General features: G+C 33.5%; 1 protein-coding gene across 2 annotated transcripts in view; it reads right to left on the reverse strand.

The window, feature by feature from the left end:
- The window catches only part of pi4kab (phosphatidylinositol 4-kinase, catalytic, alpha b), a 55,662-nt gene that overhangs the window by 2,515 nt on the left and 26,739 nt on the right, over positions 1-26,408 (reverse strand). Inside the window, exons 23-50 of one of the 2 annotated variants that reach the window (XM_048209348.1) lie at positions 24,650-24,732; positions 24,299-24,369; positions 24,094-24,218; positions 21,755-21,836; positions 21,577-21,660; positions 21,406-21,495; positions 19,274-19,393; positions 16,313-16,327; positions 16,036-16,128; positions 14,459-14,615; positions 14,253-14,380; positions 14,024-14,182; positions 11,918-12,069; positions 11,667-11,774; positions 11,465-11,592; positions 9,067-9,225; positions 8,221-8,300; positions 6,455-6,654; positions 6,193-6,283; positions 3,885-4,052; positions 3,732-3,785; positions 3,234-3,354; positions 3,034-3,163; positions 1,427-1,497; positions 1,262-1,334; positions 820-890; positions 545-651; positions 8-112 (exon numbers count right to left, since the gene is read on the reverse strand). In XM_048209348.1, the coding sequence (XP_048065305.1) occupies positions 8-112; positions 545-651; positions 820-890; positions 1,262-1,334; positions 1,427-1,497; positions 3,034-3,163; positions 3,234-3,354; positions 3,732-3,785; positions 3,885-4,052; positions 6,193-6,283; positions 6,455-6,654; positions 8,221-8,300; positions 9,067-9,225; positions 11,465-11,592; positions 11,667-11,774; positions 11,918-12,069; positions 14,024-14,182; positions 14,253-14,380; positions 14,459-14,615; positions 16,036-16,128; positions 16,313-16,327; positions 19,274-19,393; positions 21,406-21,495; positions 21,577-21,660; positions 21,755-21,836; positions 24,094-24,218; positions 24,299-24,369; positions 24,650-24,732 (3,025 nt within the window). The remainder of the gene's footprint in view (positions 1-7; positions 113-544; positions 652-819; positions 891-1,261; positions 1,335-1,426; positions 1,498-3,033; positions 3,164-3,233; positions 3,355-3,731; positions 3,786-3,884; positions 4,053-6,192; positions 6,284-6,454; positions 6,655-8,220; positions 8,301-9,066; positions 9,226-11,464; positions 11,593-11,666; positions 11,775-11,917; positions 12,070-14,023; positions 14,183-14,252; positions 14,381-14,458; positions 14,616-16,035; positions 16,129-16,312; positions 16,328-19,273; positions 19,394-21,405; positions 21,496-21,576; positions 21,661-21,754; positions 21,837-24,093; positions 24,219-24,298; positions 24,370-24,649; positions 24,733-26,408) is intronic. The other variant, XM_048209349.1, reaches the window with a different exon arrangement.

The following is a 26,408-nucleotide window of genomic DNA, read 5'->3' on the forward strand; positions in this document are numbered from 1 at the left end:
GACTCACCCCTGGTGCTGTCGCTACCACCCTATAAGGAAAAACAAACAGGTCGAGTCCCACCAGCTGGAAGATGTTCTTAAACAGACCGATGATCTGCAAAGCCAACATGTCCTGGAGGAAGAAAATTAGAAAAAGGACTAAACCAAACCTTTTCCACTTAAATATATTACATTTGTTAAATGTGATTTAAACAAAATGCATATTTAAATACAATGCATTTGTTAATGTTTTCTAAAAATGTTGTCAGCATCAGTTGATTTATATTACATACATGTTTCTGTTCTGTTTATTTATTTAAAAATTGTAAATGTGAACTGGATGCAATAGAAAAATGCTTAAAAAGATGCCAATGTTCAATAAACAAGCCTTTGTTAACATTCACACAATAATCACTTATTTCACAAACTATGATAGTTAATTCCCCTGTATGTGCATTAGTATATAATGATGATGTGCTATTCAGCCAATCAGATTTCATAGCTGAAATGTAAACTAATAAGGGACAAAAACAAAGTACATGAGACGTCAATGTGAAACTGATACCTGTCTGCAGTCGTCTCCGACTTTAAAGATGGCCGCCTGCCAGCAGATCTTCTGAGCGTCTTCTCCGCTTTGAGCTTCATCCAGTGAGTCCGAGCGACACAATAAACCTAAAACACAGAAGTGAGTGTAAAACTTGATGTGTTCGACTGCTTAAAAGGCACCATAATACCTCAGACTTTCATCTTAAATGTCTAAAATTATTTTTTATCCGTTATTATGCTATGCATTCGTGATTAATCATCTACTTGCATACGTATTTGATGTTTTTTGCATACCCTCTTTCTCGAGTTCACTCACTCCACAGCGTTTCACCTTGAATTTGGCCAGGTATGGTGCTTTTGCAGCACTGAGAGAGAAAACACACAGTCATGTGATTTTATTGTGCATCTAAACCACATCAAATGCGCTTCCAAAGCATGAGATTGATGAACCAACAGCATCATGAGAGAGAGATGCTGAGAGAGATCCAGAGCTGAAGTTCAGATATGCTAATGAGTGTTTGGTTTCTGACCAATCACAACAGACTGGGCCATCTGACCAATCAGAGCAGAGCGGGGTTTAGAGAGACCAAATCCTTGATCGAACTGTTTCAGGCAGTGGATATTATGAGAAAGTGTTTTTGACCTTGTATGCATGTAAACCTGTTGTAGGAGACCTAAAACAAAATTATGAAGCTTTAAAATAGCATAATATGGGCACTTTCAGTGGTGATTGTACCTTTGCATTGGCGTTCCAGATTTGTAGTCAATGTCTAGGACTATGGCCTCGGGGTTACTGGGCAGATAACAGCCTGAGAAACATCAAATGAACGGTTTTGTCACTAAAAGTGGTTGTAATATCAGCCAAGAACAATGTGATCTGATGATGAAGACAGATTCAAACCTGGCTGGACTTTGATATCGGACAGAGCTCTCAGACACGCTCTCTTCCGCTCGTCACCTTTAGGAATGGGCCTGAAATATGGAGAAGATCTCAGCTTCAAACATGAGACAGAAAATGGACAAAGCGCCATCTTGAGTTTGCGTTCAGTGACGTTAGACATGTTTTCAAAATCAAAAGCTTTGTTGTCTAAGACTCGACAAACCAACACAAGCAAGAATTATAAAAATAAACAAAAAAATTACATAAAACCCACATAACTCTTATAAAAACCAATAGAATTAATCTGTTAAAAGGTGCAATATGTAATGTTTTCTGTCCGCTAGAGGTCGCTAGAGGCCTATTGAAAACAAAGGCGTAGCTTGATGACGCCAAGTTTGAGCGCAGAATCTTGGGACATGTGATCTTCACATCACAGACGGTGGAAATAATAGGGATTGGACTCCACATGGATGAGATTATTAACTCTGTAGTATGAAGCAACGGAGATAGAACGAGGAGCTCGATTTCAACACGCCTACAATATCATGCCGGCACCGCTTCCGCTTTTCCGGTCAAATGCTGTTTATCATATTAGACACATGATTGTGTTGATCTGTGCGTTCGCTCGGCGGCTGCTGTGAAATGTTACACACTGCATGCAATTAATTTAAAACGTATTAATTTTAAAACGTATGATGGAGAAAATGCTGTATTACTGTTACTAAAAATAAAGCTGCATCTGATTATGCTATGTTAGCTACTTCACAAAATAGTGTTTTTCTCTGAGGCGTGGTAAAGCATGAGACTCACAAAACATCAAGAAAATTAGATTGAAGCAATAAGACTAAATGTGTTGAGCTATATAACAATAATTAGTTTTCTGTCCCTTGTCTATTAAAGCATGTAATATATTAAAGCGTCTTTGGTGTTTTCATGGTTTCTACAAAATAAACCGGAAACCGAGGGTAACGCGGGTATGACGCCATTGACAGGCGACTCCTCACATGTCCCGGAGCCTTGGGTAAAATTGCAATTTTCTCACAATTTACCAATAGTTGCAAACATTTGGGATATTGTAAGTACTCAAGTGACGAAAATATATAACACTGACCTAGTGGTTTTTGGATATTTTACTGCAAAATTCTTACATATTGCACCTTTAAGTCCTATTTAACCCTTGTGCTGTTGAAAATCCATGACCTAATTTGGTGTTCCTGGTCAAAAAAGACCAACCTATTAAATTGCTTGTAAATCTGTCATTATTATGATGTAAAATCATCAAATATTGGATTTAATCTTTTTAACAACTTGTTTTCTTTCAGTTAGCACAGGTTTTGTATTTCTTTTTGGAACTGATTGATAAAAAATATTTAATCCAGTATTTGGCAATAACATGAAACAACCAGAGATTTATAAGCATTTTTTTATAGATGTGTCATTTTTGACCTGGGAACACCACAGTTGTAACAACATGGGGTGGAAAAATCCCAAAAAAGTGATCATTATACCCTGTGTGAGTGAAGCCAGTAGGTTTTAGTCCAATATTATAACATTAACTAGCATTTCTCTGGGAAAAAAATCATGTTTGAGTCAAAATGAACCAGATGCTAACGGCAGGTTTCTATTACTTTATAATGGCTGAGACATTGGTGATCTTGTTGAAGAAGTCAAACTCGCGCTGGTAGAAGTCTTTAGCTGGACCCGAGAGGGAGCCGATGATCTCTTCAACCAAATGCTCCAGAAGCTCCCCGATGTCAGCTGGAAAACACAGAATGAACATCACTGAGGAGCTCTATCCATTGATCTGAGGATGATGAAGATGGCTTACGGTCTTTCTGGTGTCCCTCCTCGTCTGTGTAGATGTTGGTCTTCATGTTCCAGATGAACTGATGTGCCAGAAGCTGAGACTTCTGTGCCGCCCACAGGATGTATTCTCTCACGTACCCCATCTACACACACACGGTTTTACAAGTGCACTCAACACGTCAGGGAGAGAAAATAGAGAATGCAATATATGTCCTGCATATACTACATATGATTTATAATTTTGCTAAATATTAAAATGATGCATGCAACTTAATTTATACCCTTACAAATATAACTTTGCACATGCAAATCGGGGTTTAGAGAGACCGAATCCTCGAACAAACCGTTTCAGACACTGAGAAAAGATCTGATGCTGCAGTGGATATTATGAGAAAATTAAAGTGTTTTTGGACCTTGGATGCATGTATATCTATTCTAGGAGAATCCAAAACAAAATTAGGAGTCTTTAAAATAGCATAATAGGGGCACTTTAACTTTTTTAATTTCATACACACTATACCTTGTCATAACGGAGAGCCTGAACAATTTGTGGGATGTAAAACAGAATAGCATCCTGTTGAATGAGAGTAAAATATACATTAATAAAGACACTCAGAATGCCCAAGATAAAGCAGTGTATGGAGTGATGATGATGATGATGATGATGGCGTACAGGAGGGAAGGAGCGCAGGACTTTGACGGCGTACTGCGCGGTCAGCGGATGCGGCGGATACATGCTGGAGAAATACGACAGGCCCGTGGGAGGGTCAGCCGGAGCCCAACACAAGATGTGACTCAACTCCGGAGAATCAGCATCAATCGTGTGCCACGTCACCAAGAACTGCAGCGGGAAACACACACGTTCACAGTTACGAGACACAAAATCACATTAATCAAATATTGTTCCTGTATGAGGCAGAAACTGAAGGAACTGGCAGTATTTTTGAGGGGGCACAATGTTTATGAGTAGTGAATGAATAACGCGTCCATGAACTTTTATTTTTTTCAACAGCAAGATTTTAGGTTAAAATTTATATGAATGCATAAGGGAAAAGTGTTTAGTTTAGGTCCTGCAACAAGGGGTGTGCGATATATATCATCTACGATAATAACGTAAATGTTGTTTTAACGACGTGCAATCTGAAATTAAGTGTCTCTCACTTTACAAAAACACACCCAGAGAGTGCATACATATATTAAGTGACTTACTTTTTAGACACAATATTGCTGTTTTTGCTCTATTTAGCCACAAAAATGGTTTCAAACCAAGCCACAGGACTGCATTGCTCCTCTGAGCGGTGTTTCATTACTGAATAAACAAATCAGTTGAATGAATGATTCAATGACTCACTCAATGAGAGACAAATGCTTCGTTCCTGAATCAACCGTTTGAATGAATCAGTTGAATCTCAATGACTCACTCATTAACAGTGGCTTGCTGCCACCTGCTGGCAGTTTTAATATCAAATTTAAAGTATCTTTGCATTTTTAAAATCATTTCAAAATATCAATATTCAACATTTTATGTTTAAAACATCAAAATATTAATTATGCATTTGTAATTGCAGGATAAATGCATTCATGTTCCTCTGAGCTGTATTACGTTTATGCATTTGGCAGACGCTTTTATCCAAAGCAACTTACATTGCATTATACTATACGTTTGTATCCGAGTATGTGCAATCCCTGGGATCGAAACCTTGACATTGCTAGTGCCACACTCTAACCACTGAGTTACAGGAAAGCTATTAAACAGTCTGTGTAGTGTGTCTAAATGCCACTTCAGACGCAACTTCTGTTTTCTTTGCATTGCAAATTTATTTATCGATTAAATGTAAGAATATGACAAAAGATGATGCATACATTTAATTAAGTTTAAAATGGCTTTATAAAGGTAAAAATGCCCAAAAAAGGTAAAAATTAATTTAAACTTATTGGAAATGATCATTTCTGTCACTGCTGCGAACTGATCACCACACAGAATGTGAAAAATATCAAAAACTTTAGGGGACATCTGTCCACGGCGGTCCTAAACCTGCCAAGGTACCAATTCAATAAACACTCTTATCAAAATATCGTTATCTAGAATATCCCAGAAAATATCGAGATATAATTTTTGTCAATATCGCACACCCGTACCTGAAAGTGCCCAAAAATGTAGAATTTTAATCACTTTTTTTACCTTAATTAGTTCATCTTAATATATTTCAGAAATATCCAGGAGGACAAAAACTCCAGGAAACAGACTGTGAAAACAAGACGGTTCCCAAACACGTTCCTGGAGCCTCCCCAACACTGCACATTTTGCATGTCTCCTTTATCTGACACACCTATTTCAGGTCTTGAAGTCTCGACTAATGAGCTGAAGATCTGAATCAGGTGTTTGATTGAGGAGACATGGAAAACATGCAGTGTTGGGGAGGCTCCAGGAACGTGTTTGGGAACCACTGCCCTACTGAACAAAATGTAGTTCTGTACCTCAATGTCAAATTAAATTAAATGGTGCCTACACAGCAAAATCTCCAGAGTTAAATCAACTCTGCTCAGAGAACATAAATAGTGTTAAAATAACACTAAAGCAGAGTTAAAGTTAATGAGATAATTAAGCAATTAATTAAGTGATGATTGTGCAGTAGTGATGAACACCTGCTGTTAACAAGCAGAATCACTGAAGAAAAGAGAAGCACAAACCCTGCATCCCAATGTGCATACTATTCACCCTATCCACCCTAAATAGTACTGAAAATTACTAACGTCACATACTATTTAGGATGGATAGCATGCACATTGAGACGCAGGCAAGAACTACAACAGCCTTATTAATTGCTTAATTATCTCATTAACTTTAACTCTGCTTCAGTGTTACTTTAACACTATTTAGAGAGGGACCATATTTAACCATGATTTAACTCTGGGGATTTTACTGTGTAACCAACTAAGGTCTATTACTCGTTCATTTCTGTTGGGTTCTGGATGTTCACCTTCACAGCCTCAGGAACGTCACTGACCGCTCCCGGATCCAACCGAACCAAGCGGGTCACTTCTGAGAAGATGGCTTCAGTGTTCTTGAACCTGTAAATAGAGTACTGCATTCATTCCTGTAGCTCAAACAGCAGCGCATGGTGCTAGCAATGCCAAAATCATGGGTTTGATTTTCGAGGAATGCGTAATTGGATAAATCTAGGCCTTGAGTGCAATGCCAGTCATCGAATGCATAAAATATAAATGCCTACAGTCGGTCACCTGGCTGGCAGCTGTAGGGCGAGATACGGCGCGATGCTCCACGCCAGATTAACATTGTCCTTCCACTGTTTCTCAGTCAGGCTGATGTACTTTGACCTCCAGTTGGCGATGCTGGTTTCCACAGACTGTTCGGCTGATATCTGGAGCTCCTGGCTGCCCAGAGGATTGTACCAGGTGGTCAGACGCTCCACCTCACTGGCCTATCAACGAATGAAATAAACCACAAGTGCTCATTCGGGTTAATCATGTACTAAGCACATACTACTAGAAGTCATGTGCTGCGTCCCAATTCGCCTACGTATACTAAGCCCTGAATGTACACTACCAGTCAAAAGTTTGTAAACATTACTATTTTTAATGTTTTTGAACAAAGTCTCTTATGCTCATTAAGGCTGCATTTCTTTCATAATAAATACAGAAAAAACAATAATATTGTGAAATATTATAACAATTTAAAATTATGGTTTTCTATTTTAATATACTTTAAAATATAATTTATTTTATGTGATGCAAAGCTGAATTTTCAGCATCATTACTCCAGTCTTCAGTGTCACATGATCCTTCAGAAATCATTGTAATATGATGATTTATTATCAATGTTGGAAACAGTTGTGCTGCTTAATATTATTTTATAACCTGTGATACTTTTTTCAGGATTCATTGATGAATAAATGAATAAAAAGTTAAAAAAATATCAGCATTTATTTAAAATAGAAATCTTTTGTAACAATATACACTACCGTTCAAAAGTTTGGGGTCAGTAATTTTTTTTCTTTCTTTTTTTTGAAAGAAATTAATACTTTTATTCAGCACGGATGTGTTAAATTGATAAAAAGTGATAGTAAAGATTTATATTGTTAGAAAAGATTTATATTTTGAATAAATGCTGTTCATTAATGAAACCTGAAAAAAGTATCACAGGTTCCAAAAAAATATTAAGCAACTGTTTCCAACATTGATAATAACTGAGTATCAAATCATCATATTACAATGATTTCTGAAGGATCATGTGACACTGAAGACTGGAGTAATGATGCTGAAAATTCAGCTTTTCATCACAGAAATAAATTATATTTTAAAGTACATTAAAATAGAAAACCATAATTTTAAATTATAATAATATTTCACAATATTACTGTTTTTTCTGTATTTAATTATGAAATAAATGCAGCCTTAATGAGCAGAAGTGACTTCATTCAAAAACATTAAAAATAGTAATGTTTACAAACTTTTGTCTGGTAGTGTATATCCTCTTTCTGAAAAGAAAAAGTACATACTTTTGTGTTTGTAGCAAAAAAGTAGACATACTATCATGTCATAAAATTGCCTTTTTAACAGATGCTTTTGCATAGTTACACGCATCCTGTCACCGTAAACTGGCCTGTTAATCATCTTGTCACACTGGCACATCTGCCATGTTTGTAGTTTTTTTTTAACACTTTTTATTCGTGTTTGTAGTTCTGAACTGAATCCTCCTCCAAAGTGCAATGGGTTGTGGGCAATATTAGCCATTATATATATATAATGGCTAAATGACCAAATTTGTCACTACACCAGATCTGCACTGAAAATCTACCTAAAATAGTAGTACGCTTTTCAACATACTATGCTTTGGGACACACTTATTCTAATCTCACATACTATTTAGGATGGATAGTGCGCACACTGGGATGCAGGAATGATATCTCGAGCAGTATTTAGACTAAAGACACACATATTAATCTTGGTCAGTTTTAATAATCCGATAACTGATGCTGTAATCTCACCAGCAGGGCCAGCAGCAGCGTTCTGCGCTTCATGAAGTATTTGTGCAGCTGTGTTCCTCTGTTCGTCTTCTTTGACAAACCTACAAGAGACGAGAATTTAATATGATGTCTAGCAGTCTAAAGTTTGGACACACATGACTGAATTTATGCTGCTCATAATCTTAAAACTCCTTTTGATCTAAAGGCTTCTGCTTAGTTTTGTAGACAAATAGGCCCAGTTTATATGTAGAAATTTATTTACTGAATATAATATATAAGAGTTTTCATCAATTTATTATTAATCTAACATGTGGACAATACATTAGAGTTAGCATGAAACGGAAGTTTTGCTAGTTATTTCATCCCTATTGTGCCGTATATCCGAGTGAAACGCTTCTCAAACAAGAACAAATGTAGGGCGGGGCTTGATTTTGTCTGTGGGGAATTGATTGGATAGTGGTGGTTTGCTATTGGTGGATCTCATGTGAGTGACAGGTTGCCCCGCCCTCATCATCAGAGAAGAGAAGAGATGCTGCAAGAGGGAGGGGAAGATATTCTGATTCAAGATTAGGAGGAACATGAATTTAAACAAATGATGTGAACAGATAAATCATTTATAATAAATACTGCAATATTCCATAAAAGCAAGAATTGTCAATTTTCAACAGTCAAGTTTGACTGGTAGTGTATTTTATGTGGTTTAAAGATAAAGAGATGGACAATGATGCTACAACAACAGCATGAGGGAGAGAGAGAAAAAAATCCCTTAGGAAAAAGAGAAGGACTGGCACAGCAGACCCATTGAGCTGTGATGCAGTTTCCAATCCGTCCCCTCTATAAAAAAAGAGAAAGAAATGGGGCGAGGACCTGATTTTTTGGAGAGTGTGGAGACGCCGCTGGACAGCGGGTACGTGTTGATCCAGCCCTGACCGGCCTGTTGTCTGGAGCCCACAGCCGCGTCCAGACTGCTCCTGGAGTCCGTCACCGCCATCACAGACAGACTGTTCACAGACACGTCCTGAGGATCTGACGTCACACACACACACCACTGTCATTACCACTCAATATATACACAAAAAAAAAATCTTACTGACCCCAAATTTAGTTTTTAAGTCTCTTCTGCTCACCAAGGCTCCATTTATTTGATCAAAAATACAGTCAAATCAGTAATATTGTGAAATATTATTATTAGGGCTATTATTAAAGGTGCAATATGTAAGATTTTTGCAGTAAAATATCCAAAAACCTCTAGGCCAGTGTTATATATTTTGTTCACTTGAGTACTTACAATATCCCAAATGTTTCCAACTATTTGTAAATCGTGAGAAAATTGCTATTTTATCCAAGGCTCCGGGACATGTGAGGAGTCGCCTGTCAGTTGCGTCATGCCCGCGTTACCCTCGCTTTCCCGTTTTATTTTGTAGAAACCATGAAAACACCAAAGACGCTTTAATATTTACATGGTTTAATAGACAAGGGAACAACTGTTTTGATATATTTATAGACAGAAAACTAATTGTTGTTATATAGCTCAACACGTTTAGTCTTATTGTTTAAATCTAATTTTCTTGATGTTTTGCGAGTACCATGCTTTACCACGGCTCAGAGAAAAACACTATTTTGTGAAGTAGCTAACATAGCATAATCAGATGCAGCTTTATTTTTAGTAACAGTAATACAGCATTTTCTCCATCATACAATACGTTTTAAAATTAATAGCATGCCATTTATCAACACAATCATCCAGCATTTAATATGATATTGTAAAATCGATCTATCTTACTGCAGTGTGTAACAGTGTCTCACAGCAGCCGCCGAGCGAACGCACAGAGTAACGTTATAACATCATTTTCAACACTCTCAAATGTATCTAATATGATAAACAGAGCTGCGTTACCTCATACTCATGACCGGAAAAGCGGCGCCGGCGACTGTGTCATAATAAAAGTCCCGCTGCTCGTGAGGCGTGTGTTGATCAATCGCTCCAGCTCCTCGTTCAGCTCCACAACACTCGCTCCTGCTCTGCTTCACACTACAGTAACGTTAATAATCTCATCCATGAACATGATTTCTTCCCGAGTCCAATCCTGATTGTTTTCCTGTGATGTGGAGACCACATATCCCAAGATTCTGCGCTCAAACTTGGCATCATCAAGCTACGCCTTTGTTTTGAATAGACCTCTAGCGGACAGAAAATATTACATATTGCACCTTTAACGCACCCGCCCCACACCTACATAGACGTCTGAACATGAAGCTTATAGAATGCAGTTATATGCCCCGAAAAGTCAAGATATTGAGGAAAAAATGCCCCTGTATAGTTTTTGTGTCATATTTATATCATGATATTGTTAAAGCAATATCACACTAGTGCTGTTTTTGTCCTGAATATCATGAGTGCAAATGCGATACTGATTTTATACAACAGTTCAATAAATAATATATATATATATATATATATATATATATATATATATATATATATATATATATATATATATATTTTAGACACAATAAATATTGTCTGCTTTTGCACAGTTTTGCCAATGAAAATATTACCTATAAAGCCAGAGCAGAACTGTTGTGCATCTCTGAGCAACACACAGCAGTGCTTCCTTTCTGAATTGATCCGTGTTTTGAGCGAATCAATTGGGTGAATCAACGATTCAATGATCCGTTTACTTCATTCCTGAATGAATCAAATGAATCAATGATTCAATGACTCACTCATTTAGACATTTACCGCCACCTACTGCCAGTTTTAGTTTCTGATTTAGAGTATCATTTCACAAAAAAATAATACATTTTTTTTTCATATTAAGAAAATAAAGGGATAGTTCACCCAAAAATCATTTACTTTTGAATCAAATAAAATATTTTCTTTTCTAAAGCTACTTTTTATAATGTCTATTTGATGCTTTTCTCATTTAACACAATAATGACTTCAAATTATCTTTTAGGAGTAATCTCTCAGTCAAATTTGATGTGCGATTAATTATATTAATAATTTAGATGAATTTTAATCACTTGACAGCCCTAATTATTACACATTAAAACAGCTGTTTTCTATGTGAATACATATATATCCAGTGATCAAAGCTGAATTTTCAGTCTTCAGTGTCACATGATCCTTCAGAAATCATTCTAATATAATGATTTGCTGCTCAAGAAACATTTCTGATTATTATCAGTGTTGAAAACAGTTCATATGTTTGTGGATTTGACCTGAAGATCGTTCATATGAACGTCAATGATGTTTGGTTACCTGGTGGGACGAGCTGAATGGCTGTGAGATATTTCTTATCCGACAGCAGACACGCGTAGAACTTGATCATGATGCTGATGTCTTCACGCAGGCGTTTCTCGGGCTGAGTGGGGAATCGTGGGGCCACACTGAAAAACACACACAAAAAACATTCAGTCTGAACGAGAAATCATATTTCCCCTGCTGGTGTTGATGTTCATACCTGAAGTAATCAAAGGCTGTGGAGTAGATCTTCTCTCTCAGGACGTTACGGATGGTGGCGTTGGTCACAACATCAGCATGCAGAAGAGTGAGACCAAGAGTCAGGAGCCTAAAATACAATTACAACACTATATATTAAATACAACAGTACCACATGTTACTCATGTGTTAATACTGCACATTCAGATATGAGCTAATAATAGTTTATTATGTAAATGCTGTAAAACTTTCTCATTAATGTGTTTAAATCACCTGAATCGGGGTCCTATAGCGGCTACATGACGGTTCAGGCAGCTCTTGGGTCCGCCGACGCTGATGGACAGCGCCCTCTGCAGGAGAAAGGTGAAGATCTCCACCTGATCCGCACTGCAGTACTTGGCGATTTCAAATCTCTGCACTAGAAACTAAACACACACACAGAAACACAACAATCACTCATGTGAGGAATGAAATGACATGTTGTTTTCAAAATGAAATAGTCGACTGCATACTAAACAGTAGCTACGCTGTATACTGCTTACTCTTTTATAAAAATAGTATATAAACAGTGGTACACTACACTGTTGTCATGTCCACATTACATTATCATCTTTTATTTTGTTTTTGTGTTTTGGCATTTGAATGTTTGATTAAATAAGGAGCAGTTTGAGCAGTTTAGAGTTGAGTTTTGAGTTGAGGTTTGCTATTCAGTACATATTGCTTTATGTTCAAACCTAAAAATAATAATAAAATAAATTAAAGTAAAATAAATAAAATGTGGTTAAAATAGTAATTAATCTATTAAATACAGAAGATAAAATTACATTAAAATAAATAAAATAATAATGTAATGTAACTTAAAAGAAACTATGTATAACATTTAAACAGTTTATGGGGGTCCTTCATGTGAGGATGAGTGAGAAAGTCTAGAAAAAATGTTTTGTAAAAAATCTAAATAAATAAATAAATAATATAAAATATAATGAGCAAACTAAAATAAATAAATGAATTTAAAACATTATTAAAATAGTAATATTAATGTAATTAAGCTAGATTAAAACTGTAATAAATAAATAAAATATAAACAATAAATATATTAAATATAATATAATATAATATATTATAATAAGCAAACTAAAATAAATTAATTAAGCTAAATTAAAATACAAAATAACTAAATAATATAATATAATACAATACATATATTAAATATAATATAGTATAATATAATATAAGCAAACTAAAATAAATTAATTAAGCTAAATTAAAATAAACCAAATTAATTAAATTAAAATTTTAATTAATTAAGCTAGAATAAAACTGTAAAAAACACAAAATAACTAAATAAAAATAATATAATATAATACAATAAATATAATAATATAGTATAATATAATAAGCAAACTAAAATAAATAAATTAATTAAATTAAAATTTAAATTAATTAAGCTAGATTAAAAAAAAAAACTATAATAAAATAAAAAATATATCAAATATAGTATAATATAATAAAATATAATATAATAAGCAAACTAAAATAAATAAATGATTAAGCTAAATTAAAATAAATTAAATAAATTAAATTAAAATACAAAATAACTAAAAAATATATAATACAATACATATATTAAATATAATATAATATAATATAATATAATAAGCAAACTAAACTAAATAAATGAATTAAGTGATTAACAAACAAATAATGCATTTAACAGTACATTCCTAGAGTTATTAGAGAAAAAATATAATTAACTTAAAACAAACAATTTTTAGGTGTATAAAATGGGTGTTTATAAAAGAGAGATGAAAAAGAAGTTTTAGGATGGAGTCCCTCATAGGAGGTTGTGTGAGAAAATCTAGAAAAAATAAATAAATAAAAATTATTAAAACAGTTATTAATCTATTAAATGAATTAAGCTAGATTAAAATAAAAAATATATTAATATAAATAAATAAAGATTAAAATTAATTAATGCATTTAACAGAACATTACTATTGTGAATAGAAAAAATAATAATGCAACTTAATAGAAGCAAATTTTTGATTTATAATATTAATTTTTGTATATATTTGGTGTTTATAAAAGATAGATGCCTTTTACATAAAAGGATGATCATATTTGGGGGTCCTTAGCATTTAAAGACTGAAAACAACCTTAGTGTAAAAACCAAAGCCAAGAAACGAAAAACTCCATTTGATGTTGATTATTGGAGGGGAAAAAAACAAACAAAACACTTTTAAGAAAGATTTCGGAGCCAGTTTTCCTCTAGCTATCCAGCTAAAATATATTGCAACAATGTGAAAAGCACTATATTAATAAAAGTGACTTGACACACTGTATGCATACTATATAAACAGTAAGAGTAAGAGTGCAGACCTCAATCCAGAGTGAATGCGGTGTGACGTTGGGTGGACGAGGCAGCGGCTGACTCTCTTCTGAAGCGGCTAACGGATCGGCCTCTGACTCCGTCTCCGAGAACAAGCCCATCTTCAGCTTGACGGTCATCTGCCAGGCGTCCGCCATCTCACGCATGAACTGCACACACACGTCATGAACACAGTGTTTTCACAGCATGTGTTATAGCCGTTACAGTGACGACAGTTACCTGGACTTCAGCTCCACTGCGAGCTGCCAGCAGCCATTCCCAGCAGGCGATGGCCGTCTCCATGCCCTGCTCCGTGAACATCTTCAGAGGAGACGAGCAGAGGTGATGCAGCAGCTGAAGATCGCAGTCTGAGACGGAGACGATTGTGTGTCACTCAAGCATGACCTGCACTGGACACGGAGGGTGTGATGGTGTGTGTGTGCTACCTTTAGTGCTGATGAACAGCGCGGTCATCTTAAACATGTTCTGCATGAAGGCGTCCGAGTCTTTGGCGTCCAGAGCGTTGCTCATCTGAGAGATCATCAGTTTGCTGAGGTTCGACTCGCTGTGCGTCGCCTCGGCAAAATGCAGCATCCCGGCAACCTCAACACACACACACACACACACACACACACACACACACACACAACATCAATTGATGCACTCTTGCTTTACGGACACAAAATCATATTTCACCCAAAAAATAAAGTGGAAGGTACGAAAATGGAGCCTTTTTAAATACTATTTAATATTTATGACAATAAAGCGCATTTTCCTCATAATGCAAAAATATTCTTTTTACTGTAATGTGTCTAGATGTTTTAATTTTGAGTTTGTAATTCTCATTATTCTCAGTGGAGATTATCGTTAGATTCTCATCCAGTCCTAACACAATATTTTTTTAATGTAAAATCTGCATAAATTAAGCACTACAACAAAAACTACTATAATGCATAAAGGCTTCAAGGCAAAATATAATATATTATTTAAATTGAAGAATAAGAATGAGAAGTTTTTTCTTTGTTTCAGTAGTGAGAATTTGGAGTAAAGCTGTGCTTAATTGCCATAATTATGTCACTGCAAATAAATGAATAAAAAATAATTAATTAATTAAATAAAAATGAGAATGTTATTTCTTTATTTAAATTTGTGAAAAACATAACTGTCAATGCAAATAAATAAAAATAAGTTAATTAATTAAATTATAATTGAATAAATAAAATAACAATAAATAAATAAATAAATAAATTAAAATAAAAAAAATTAAATAAATATATTTTTTTTCCTTTTGGTTTTAAAATAGACTTTCTTTATGGAAAATAATAAGAATATGTTATTTCTTAATTTTAATTTTCTGTGAAAAAATAATTGTCACAATGCAAATAATTAAAATAAATAATATAATATATAAAATAAAATAAATAAAAATAAATTAATTAATTAAATTGAAATAAATTAAATAACAATAAAAATTGAAATAAAAAAATAAATAAAAATTAAAATTAAAATATAAAATTAAATACACATATTTTTGTCCCTTTTGGTCCTAAAACAGACTTGTTATGGAAAATAATAAGAATATGTTATGTTATTTCTTATTTCTTTATTTGAATTTTCTGTGAAAAATAAACATATGACACAATGCAAATAAATAAAAAATAATTAATTAATTAAAGTACTTTATTTTTAATAAATTAATATATTAAAATTAAAAAAATTAAAAATAGACTTTCTTTATGGAAAATAATAAGAATATGTTATTTTTTATTTTTTTTATTTTAATTTACTGTGAAAAAACTATTGTCACAATGCAAATAATTAAATTAAATTAAATTAAATAAAATAAATTAATTAAATTAAAATTAAAACCCAAAATTAAATAAATATATTTTTGTGCCTTTTGGTCCTAAAAATAGATGTTCTTTATGTAAAATAATAAGATTTTAGTCTTCTGTGAAAAATGAGCTGGAAATATGTTCCTGTCATGAGATTCACTCAGAAACACCTTATTAAATGTGTTTACCTCTCCGGTGTAACGGTTCCGCAGGTTGAGTGACGCCATGAAGTTGGAATAATCCTTCTTCACACAGGTGGGCCGCTCCGTCAGCTGGGTAACCTGGAGATGATGGAAACTGATTTAGTCTCTCACAGTTAAAAACATCCCCCTGTAAATAAAGCATCAGGCGTCCTGTGAGGTGCAGCAGCAGGACTGACCGCTCGACCGCTATGATGAAAACATAATATACTGTAGGTATATAAATGAAACATGAGTTACAGACAAAGCAACTGAAGGCACTGACCTGAGGAAAAGCTGCCTGGGGCGAGGGGGAGGGACACACGGCAGGCCACACCCACCAAACCCAGGACCAACCAATCACAGCACACACACAGATGAGTTATCAGCCCAGCGGGTTAGCAGAGACGTAATGATGTAACGGCACAAATAAAGACAATGACAAAACAACCAAATGATACGCAGACATGCTGCAAAATTATATCAGAGCGCATACCATGCAACAAAAAAAACAAATACAACAAAGACCAAATTAACATAATATGAACACAACAGTGCTAATGAATAATTATGAAGTGTTACTGCAGGAATAATCAATTTATGCAGTTGAAAAGTTAGATGGGAGTATTACATTTTGATTAGATCCGGTCAGAAACATCAGGTTAGTTTTAAAGGGTTAGGATTAATTCAATCATTAATTACTCACCCTCATGTCGAGTCATATACCTCTCGGATTTCATCAAAAATATCTTAATTTGTGTTCTGAAGACGAATGAAGGTCTTACGGGTGTGGAATGACATGAGGAGAGTAATAAATGACAGAAATTTCATTTTTGGGTGAACTAACCCTTTAAGTAGTGAAGTGTGAAAAGTCATTAATGTAACAGTCTTCCCAATTCACACTGTTTCAGTTCATATGATTAATGTTTTTAATGCATTAGAGTCCACATTAAGGTCAAATATGCAGTGCATTGTGGGATACAGTACCTCATACATTGTTATATACTGAATACTAATGTACCTGGGGCCTCATTTACAAAACTTTATGTAGATTTCATCTTAAAAGTGTGCGTACGCACAAAAGCTAGATTCTGCGTATGCACAAAAGATTTCAGATTTATAAAACCATGTATGAGCTGCACAAAAAACAAAAAAAATCACCATATATGGAGATTACAACACGTAGTTTTACTATGCATATCAGTGCTTCCCACAGGATTGAAATATACTTGCGGTGGTAGCCGGGTGAAAAATCCTCCTATTATCCACGGCACAAAAATGGTCTACTACATGTGACAAACAAATAATGTGTGATTTTTAACAGTATTTTTATTTATTGAAATTAATTTTAATTACATAGCATATTACATTTAATTACATACTAATATTATGCATTATTATGCATTGTAAATTATGCAAAATTACAGCATTTAAATGATTCACATTTTCCTATGTTCTCCTTGCTGTCATATATTGTCTCTCTCAGTGAATGGGACACAGATTTTACTAGTAAAATTTATAAAATGAATAATATATGTGTCAAATAATGTTCTTAGTCTTTTCTTCCTGTGGGGGAGACTACAATAATTTACTATGAATTAAATGGAAATCAAATTAAATACAATTTATTGTGTAACCAAAATACCAATAATGCCCAAAAGAAAAAGAAAAAACTTAGCGTGTGACTTTTAATTATAAACAAGCCTGAAATACACCGGGACTCTTATTTTGAAATGTCTGTACTATTGCAGGCTGATCCTTCAGATTCTTACAACCGTATAAAACATTTTATATAAAGGCCATGAAGTAGACTTTGTAATAATTCATCAACTTGAGTTCATTAGCAATCGCTTGGCATAAATCTGCGCTTTTCATTGATTGAGAATCACTTTGAAGCAGACTGAAGCGCTGTTGCGCGAGCTTGTAGAACACGCAACAGCGCCGCCTAGTGACTTTGCAAAATGCAGCGCCCATTGGAATGTCAGCAGGAGTAAACAGTTCTGACGCACACATAACGAGCAGGTATGAAACGACTAGTTTATCGATCGCGGATGGTTTCATTATCTTGCACGGATATAAAAGTATAAGAGGATAAAAATAATTAAAGCAAAAATGTGTCTCCAAATATACCTGGGCGGCACGCCCAAGTAAAGTCTATGTGTGGGAAGCACTGTATATCCTCATCTGCATATCATTTGCATATGCATATTCATCCACGCTAACCATTGAAATCTCGAAACACTTATGACGTAACGAATCCTCATTTACTGAAATCATGTGACTTTAGCAGTTTAATACACGCTCCGAACCACTGATTCGAATCAAAAGATTCGTAAAGCTTCATGAAGCAGTGTTTTGAAATCGCCCATCACTAGATATTGTCGTTATTTTGTTTTTTTGGTGCACAAAAAGTTTTCTCGTCGCTTCATAACATTAAGGTTGAACCACTGTAGATACATGATCTGTTTTGTCTTTAGTAGCTTTCTGGGCATCTGAAAGTGTTAATTATCTTGCTGTCAATGCAGGCCTCACTGAGCATTCGGATTTCATCAAAAATATCTTGTGTTCTGAAGATGAACGAAGGTCTTACGGGTGTGGAAGGACACAGATTCTAAAAACTGCACAAATTTTGAAATCTGCACAGATTTTCCCATCAAGTTTGTTTTTAAAAATCACAACTTAAGCATAGGAAGTGGCGTACGGCTCTTCCAGGGCCTGTTTTGTGTACGCACCGGTTATAAACGAGGCCCCTGGCCATTTGGTTCAATGCATACATAAAATACACATAAATTGCTGTATGCATTTACTGCTAAACAAGCTGAGAATAACGTATTATTGCTGCAAACATTATCTTTAAAGATGCTGTGAAACAATGTGCATTATGAAAAGAGCTATATAAATAAAACTGACTTGACAAATAAATAAATGATCTGTCAGAGTATCATTCATGCGTCACAGTGAAGTGCATCTATGATCATGATCAAATGATGTTCTGTCAATCTTCAAAGATGTTTTGAATTTAGTGATTTCAATATGTGTTTTCATTGTGGCATTAATCAGTAATTTCAGGCTTCCTTATAAAATGATTGATGGTTTTATTCTAAAGACTCGCCACCGTCTTACCTTAATCTGCCCAAAAACCTCAGTTACAATCTCAGTAACCATCTACCATAAGAGCACAGCATGGGTTACCACCAGGACGTGTGTTTGTTAGAGGGACTCTGGGTAATAGGGCGTGTTTTCTCACCCCCAGCGTCGTGCTTTGACGGTTGTATCCCGCGAAGCTGAGAATACTCTCGGTGGCCATCGCCAGACCCGTGTGCTGAGACAAACCCGACAGCCAGTTCTGATGCTTGTTCAGATACTCCTGAGACAGAAAAATGTGTGTAACATATTGCAACTGTTTTGATAATAATCAGAAATGTTTCTTGAGCAGCAAATCAGCATATTAGAATGACTTCTGAAGGATCATGTGACACTGAAGACTGGAGTAATGATGCTGAATGATCACAGGAATAAATTACATTTTACAATATACACTGCGTTCCAAATTATTATGCAATTGACATATCAGTAAGATTTCAGTACAATAAACATTCAGATTTTAGTTTTTCTAAGAAAATGTTTGTTTATTTATCCATGTCATTTTAGATAACTGGTATCAATCTCAGACAAAATAATTTGCCAACCCTACTTAGAGGATGTTCCACATTATTAAGCAAGTCACAGTTCTCATGCAATATGGAGAGGAAGAATGAACTTTCTGAAGATGAAAAGCATGAAATGGTGCAATGTTGTGCAAAAGGCATGAAAACAACTAATATTGTGTGAAACTGAATGGAGATTATCAAATTATCATAAGATTTGTGAGTGATTAGAGCACAGCAGAACTCGGTCAGATAAAGGCTTATTAATGAAAGTTCCTATTAAAAAAATTAATTGTATTAAAAGGGCAGCTATAAAAAAAAGCCAGTGTTGAGCAGCAAACAGGTATCTGAAGCTGCTGGTGTCTCTGGAGTCTTGAGAGCCTCACCATGCAGGCTGGCAGTTGTGCGTAAAGATGCATTTTAGACACCACTAACCAAACCTAACAAAGAGAAACATTTACAGTGGGTGTACAAATACATTTTCAAACAGTTTTATTGCTGTGGTGTTTTTTTGCAGCATGGGATAGTGCATAGTGCATTGTACAATAGTGCATTGTACTATGCACTATCCTCCTTTTTATACCATAGCTGAAAATGGCCAGTTATGAGCTCCACATATCTTGCAAAAGTCATTTTAATACCCTCCATCTCACTTCCCAGTATTCCAGCCCAAATAATCACCCACCAGCTCCTTGCTGACGTCACAGTCTTGTTGGAACGTGGTGGTCATTCACCAACCATCCAGAAATCCATCCATTTAGACCATCCATTGTAGTACGGCATTAGTCAGTGAATAAAACTATTTAAAAATGAGTCTTCATGTATTTCTACAGCCACTGTAAATGTTTCTCTTTGTGAGGTTTGGTTAGTGATGGCTGAAATGCATCTTTACGCACAACTGCCAGCCTGCATGGAGAGCTTCTTGAGACTCCAGAGACACCAGCAGCTTCAAATACCTGTTTGCTGCTCAACACTGGCTTTTTTATAGCTGCCCTTTTAATACAATTAATTTTTTTGACAGGAACTTTCATTAATAAGCCTTTATCTGACCGAGTTCTGCTGTGCTCTAAATCACTCACAAATCTTATGATAATTTGATAATCTCCCTTCAGTTTCACACAATATTAGTTGTTTTCATGCCTTTTGCACAACATTGCACCATTTCATGCTTTTCATCTTCAGAAAGTTCATTCTTCCTCTCCATATTGCATGAGAACTGTGACTTGCTTAATAATGTGGAACAACCTCTAAGTAGGGTTTCCATAGATCTGGCAAATTATTTTGTCTGAGATTGATACCAGTTATCTAAAAAGACATGGAGAAATAAACAAACAAACATTTTCTTAGAAAAACTCAAATCTGAATGTTTATTGTACTGAAATCTTACTGATATGTCAATTGCATAATAATTTGGAACGCAGTGTATATACACAGTATAATCCCCAAAGTTAAATCTGCTCAGAATACATATGGTCCCTCTCTAAATTGTGTTAAAGTAAGTTAATGAGATAATTAAACAATAAGGCTGTGACTGAAGTTAGTAGTAGTTCTTGTGTTTCTCTTTTCTTCAGTGCTTGTTAACAGCAGGTGTTCATCACTACTGCACAATCATCACTTAATTAATTGCTTAATTATCTCATTAACTTTAACTCTGCTTTAGTGTTATTTTAACACTATTTACTCTGAGCAGAGTTGATTCAACTCTGGGGATTTTGCTGTGACTTGAGCTCACCTGGAGATGAGATTTGGTGACGGAGGCGGCCCATTTCATGGCCTCCTTCAAGATCTCTCCACAGCGGGCGGCAAAGTCCTTCACGATGCTCTGGAGAGCAAACACAAACAACATTTCGAATCATTCGACTCAGATTGCGAGAACATTCATGGCTCAAAGGCTCCGTCTCACCTCTCGTGCCTCATGCGTGTCGGGAACCGTTATTCTGTACGGGGTGTCGGGAATGTCGTAGTACGGCTGATCTTTGTGGATGTCCTGTTTGACAGGATCAGTAACAGGAGGTCGGGGTGAGTGAATGACATGTGACAGCGGAAACACTAGTTATACTGGTGTGTTGTGTTGTACTGACGGCGCTCAGGGACAGAGACAGAGTCTGCAGGATGTCCAACATGGTCTTCAAAACTCTTCCACTCCACAGCAGGTGAGGAAACCTACAGGACAAACACAGATTTGAGCTTTGTGTTGGTGCTTTTTGTTATTATTATTATTTATTATTATTAAATTAATACAATTAAATCAATACATATTTTACTATAGCAATACTACTATTGTAATAATCTACTAAATAATAATAATAACCATTATTTATTATTATTATTATTAAATAAATCTAGAGGACAAACAGAGATTTGAGCTTTGTGTTGGTGCTTTTTGTTATTATTATTAAAAAATGAATAGTTGAATATTTGAATAGTTGAATATAATGAATATTTTACTATAGCAGTAATATTACTCGAAAAAAACTAAAAAATGCTACTTAATAAGCAGCAGCATTTTTTTTATTATTATAATTATTAAATCAATATAGAGGACAGACAGATTTGAGCTTTGTGTTGGTGCTTTTTGTTATTATTATTATTTATTATTATTAAATTAATACAATTAAATCAATACATATTTTACTATAGCAATACTACTATTGTAATAATCTACTAAATAATAATAATAACCATTATTTATTATTATTATTATTATGAAATAAATCTAGAGGACAAACAGAGATTTGAGCTTTGTGTTGGTGCTTTTTGTTATTATTATTAAAAAATGAATAGTTAAATCAATAAATATTTTACTATAGCAGTAATATTACTCGAAAAAAACTAAAAAATGCTACTTAATAAGCAGCAGCATTTTTTTTATTATTATAATTATTAAATCAATATAGAGGACAGACAGATTTGAGCTTTGTGTTGGTGCTTTTTGATATTATTATTATTAAATTAAATACAATTAAATCAATCAATAAATATTTTACTATAGCAACACTACTACTGTAATAAAATACTAAATAATAATAATGACTATTATTTATTATTATTATTATCATCATTATGAACAAACAGTGATTTGAGATTTTGGTTTGTGTTTGTGTATGAGAAAGAAACAAATAAGAATTATTATTATTATTTTAATTAATATTATAATCTTTATTAAATTACACCAATTAAATCGATAAATAAATATTTCATGATATGATTATATCTTACTGTATGATGATTTCTTTATGATTTTAATATTTAAAATGATACATTCAATAATCATAATCAACATTTTAATTATTATTATTAAATACATATTTTACTATAGCAATATTACTAACGTAATAAAAATGCTAAACAAGTATATGAGTAAATAATAAGTATTATTATTATTAAATTAAATCAATGAAGAAATATTTCACTATAGCAACAATACTTATGTAATAAAAATATTTTTATTATTAAATTAAATCAATGAAGAAATATTTCATTATAGCAACAATACTTATGTAATACAAATATTTTTATTATTATTAAATTAAATCAATAGACTTTATGATTATATTTTATATGATATATTTAAATACACCATTTTAAATTATATAAAATAAGATTTTATATTATTTTATATATTTTATGACTTTAATATTTAAAATGATATATTTAATAGTCATAATTTTAATTATTATTATTATTAAATGAATCAATAAATATTTTACTATAGCAACAATACTTATGTAATAAAAATATTTTTATTATTAAATTAAATCAATAGACTTTATGATTATATTTTATATGATATATTTAAATACACCATTTTAAATTATATAAAATATGATTGATTTTATATTATTTTATATATTTTATGACTTTAATATTTAAAATGATATATTTAATAGTCATAATTTTAATTATTATTATTATTATTAAATGAATCAATAAATATTTTACTATAGCAACAATACTAATGTAATAAAAATACTAAACAAAATGATATATTTAATAATAATAATAATAATAATAATAATAATTTTATTTTACCGAACATCACTAAAATTACAATACTAATATTTATGTCAGTCTTAATTTATTTACTTACAAACATTAAACTATAGAGCTTTTACTTTGGTGTAAAACTGCAGGGAGACCTTAAACCTCTTTTGTTGAGAACAGATTTATAAAATATTTTCATTACAAGTTTGGGAAGATGTTTGATGCATTATGTGTTTTCAAAAGCAAGTTAAAAGCAACCTAAACTGCAAACGTTGTGTGGAACTCTATATCATCCCATAGTAATACGCATAAAAATAACACAAAAACTACAAAGAACACACAAACATTGGGTGAAATTGTTGAGTTTACATCATAAGCGATGCTTTAATATGCTGTCTAGGTAGGGAGCTCAGTAGCAGATAGAAAGTCACTTTACATTTCGGCGAGTCCTGATAGGTATTTATCTGCAACTCTGCGGATCCTCTTGTGGGTGTGGTTGAAGTTGACCAATAGGAACTGAGCGTGACGCTCAAGCTCCTCCTCATGCTCTTTAGTCTTGGGCTGAAACAGAAGGCAAAGCCATTATCAATAATGAGTGATCAAACCGCATTCAGTTCAGTGCTGAGAGATACTCGACTCACTTTCTCAGCCATCATCTGCAGGAAAACCTCAAAGACTTTATCACCCACACAGATCACACACTGCATCATGCCTGCATGAAGAGAGAGAGAGATATGATAAAGATGCAAGTCAGAACTGTGTGATATATCAAATATTCACAATATATTTGCAATGATTTTACAATTAAGCAACAGTTTGTTTCCTAAAGATCTTGTGATTTGACTAGTTTCATGATCATTTGTTGTATAATTAATTCATTTCCATTTATTCATTTCCACAAATCAGTTAAATTTTAATGAATTGAGTCAAAACTCTTGACTCGATGATATAATGAATAAAAGTTCTACTTTTTATTCTGTTGAGTTTCTGACCTGATTTATCTTTCTGAATGGCTTTGTCCTCAAAGTATCTAAACATCACCTGGAAGCGGTCGGCATCGTTCGAGTGCAACATCCTGTGGAGGCCGGAGAGAGAGAGAGAGGAAGGATAAACACAGAGAGAGACAGAACACAAAGGCAGATGGGTAAAATCTTAAAAAAAAAAACAAAAAAAAAAAAACAATTTCAAATCATAAGATTACGCTACAAATAATCCTTCAGTTTCTTCATGTTCAGACTTCAAGGGAATAACGTAACGCTTGGTATTTTAACAAGAATATCTGTGGCAAGAGCTCTCTTTTCAGTCGCTGCATTATTTTCATCTTTGTATTCTGCTGTAACAGTATAAAAAAAGGACAACACATGCTGTGCATTTGTGGTTTGCTCTCCCGATTTAATTTACAGTATATCCCATTAATAATTCACTGGAATGCACTAAGAATCTCTCGTTTCCTCTACGAATGGTGGCGCCAGCACCTGATTTATTAGTGCTGGGGGTATTTTTAATCATAAAGTTCATTTAACCCTTATGCGGTCTTCGGGGTCTTTTTGACCCGCAAATGATGTTTGCTCAAATTTTAAAAAATGTTCTCTTTGTCCAAATGACATGAAACTTACAGTGGTTAACACTTTTTTAGATCTAGAAATAAAAAAAAAAATTGGAGTGATATCTTGTTTTTATGTTAGTGTAAAAAAAAAAAAAAGTTACATTCGACCCCGGGCAACAAAATGTAATTTTGTAACAATATAATATATTTTTTAAAAACCAATGTAATTTTACTCTGTGTATTAATATTTTTTCTCAACATTTGTGCAGTTTTTGGAGGATTTGTGATTTCTTTTAAATTTATATAAATAAATTAAAAAATATTTTTTGAAATAGGCATTTTATGCATGAACATTACAGGCTTTTTTTTTATGTAAAATTCACTTTATAAAAGGCCTAGATTTCTAACTTTCATTCATGTGGATAACATGGATAATTTGACATGGTTTAGTGTAAGATTTTTGCCCATCTTTTGAAAAATGCCGTTTTAAAAGTAAAAAAAAAATATCACTTTTACCAGTAGATGGCAGCAGAGCTCCACTATATGCTATGTGCTATTTGAATGACTGAAAGACATCTTTGCACAAGTTTTTTTTTCAGTTGGATTCATATCTAAATGTTATGAAATCACAATTATAACAATAAAAATTACTTTGTCAAAGTTTAGCATTTTTTGTGCAGGGCAAAATCAGTTTTTCAATAATAATTTTATAATAAAAATAATAAAATAAATAATTTTTATTTTTGTGTGCGTGCGTGAGCATGTCCATTTTGTATTGGGGATGTTTTTTGCATTTTTGGAAGTGTGCCACTTAATTTCTGTCTGTGTGTGTTGTGCGTTGTTTCTGATTTTGAGAATGGATTTTGTCCAGTTTCTAAGTGGGGTCTCTGTGGGTTACATTATTGATGATATTATTGAAAAACTGATTTTTTTCAGTACAAAAAATGCTAAACTTAGTAAAAAGTAATTTTTATTGTTATAATTGTGATTTCATAACATTTAGATATGAATCCAACTGAAAAAAAATTGTGAAAAGAGTCTTTCAGTCATTCAAATAGCAAATAGTGGAGCTCTGCAGCCATCTACTGGTAAAAATTATAGTTTTTTTACTTTTATAACTGCATTTTCCAAAAGATGGGCAAAAATCTTACACTAAACCATGTCAAATTATCCATGTTATCCCCATGAATGAAAGTTAGAAATCT

Source organism: Megalobrama amblycephala, linkage group LG12, assembly GCF_018812025.1.
Source record: "Megalobrama amblycephala isolate DHTTF-2021 linkage group LG12, ASM1881202v1, whole genome shotgun sequence".
Lineage (NCBI taxonomy): Eukaryota > Metazoa > Chordata > Actinopteri > Cypriniformes > Xenocyprididae > Megalobrama > Megalobrama amblycephala.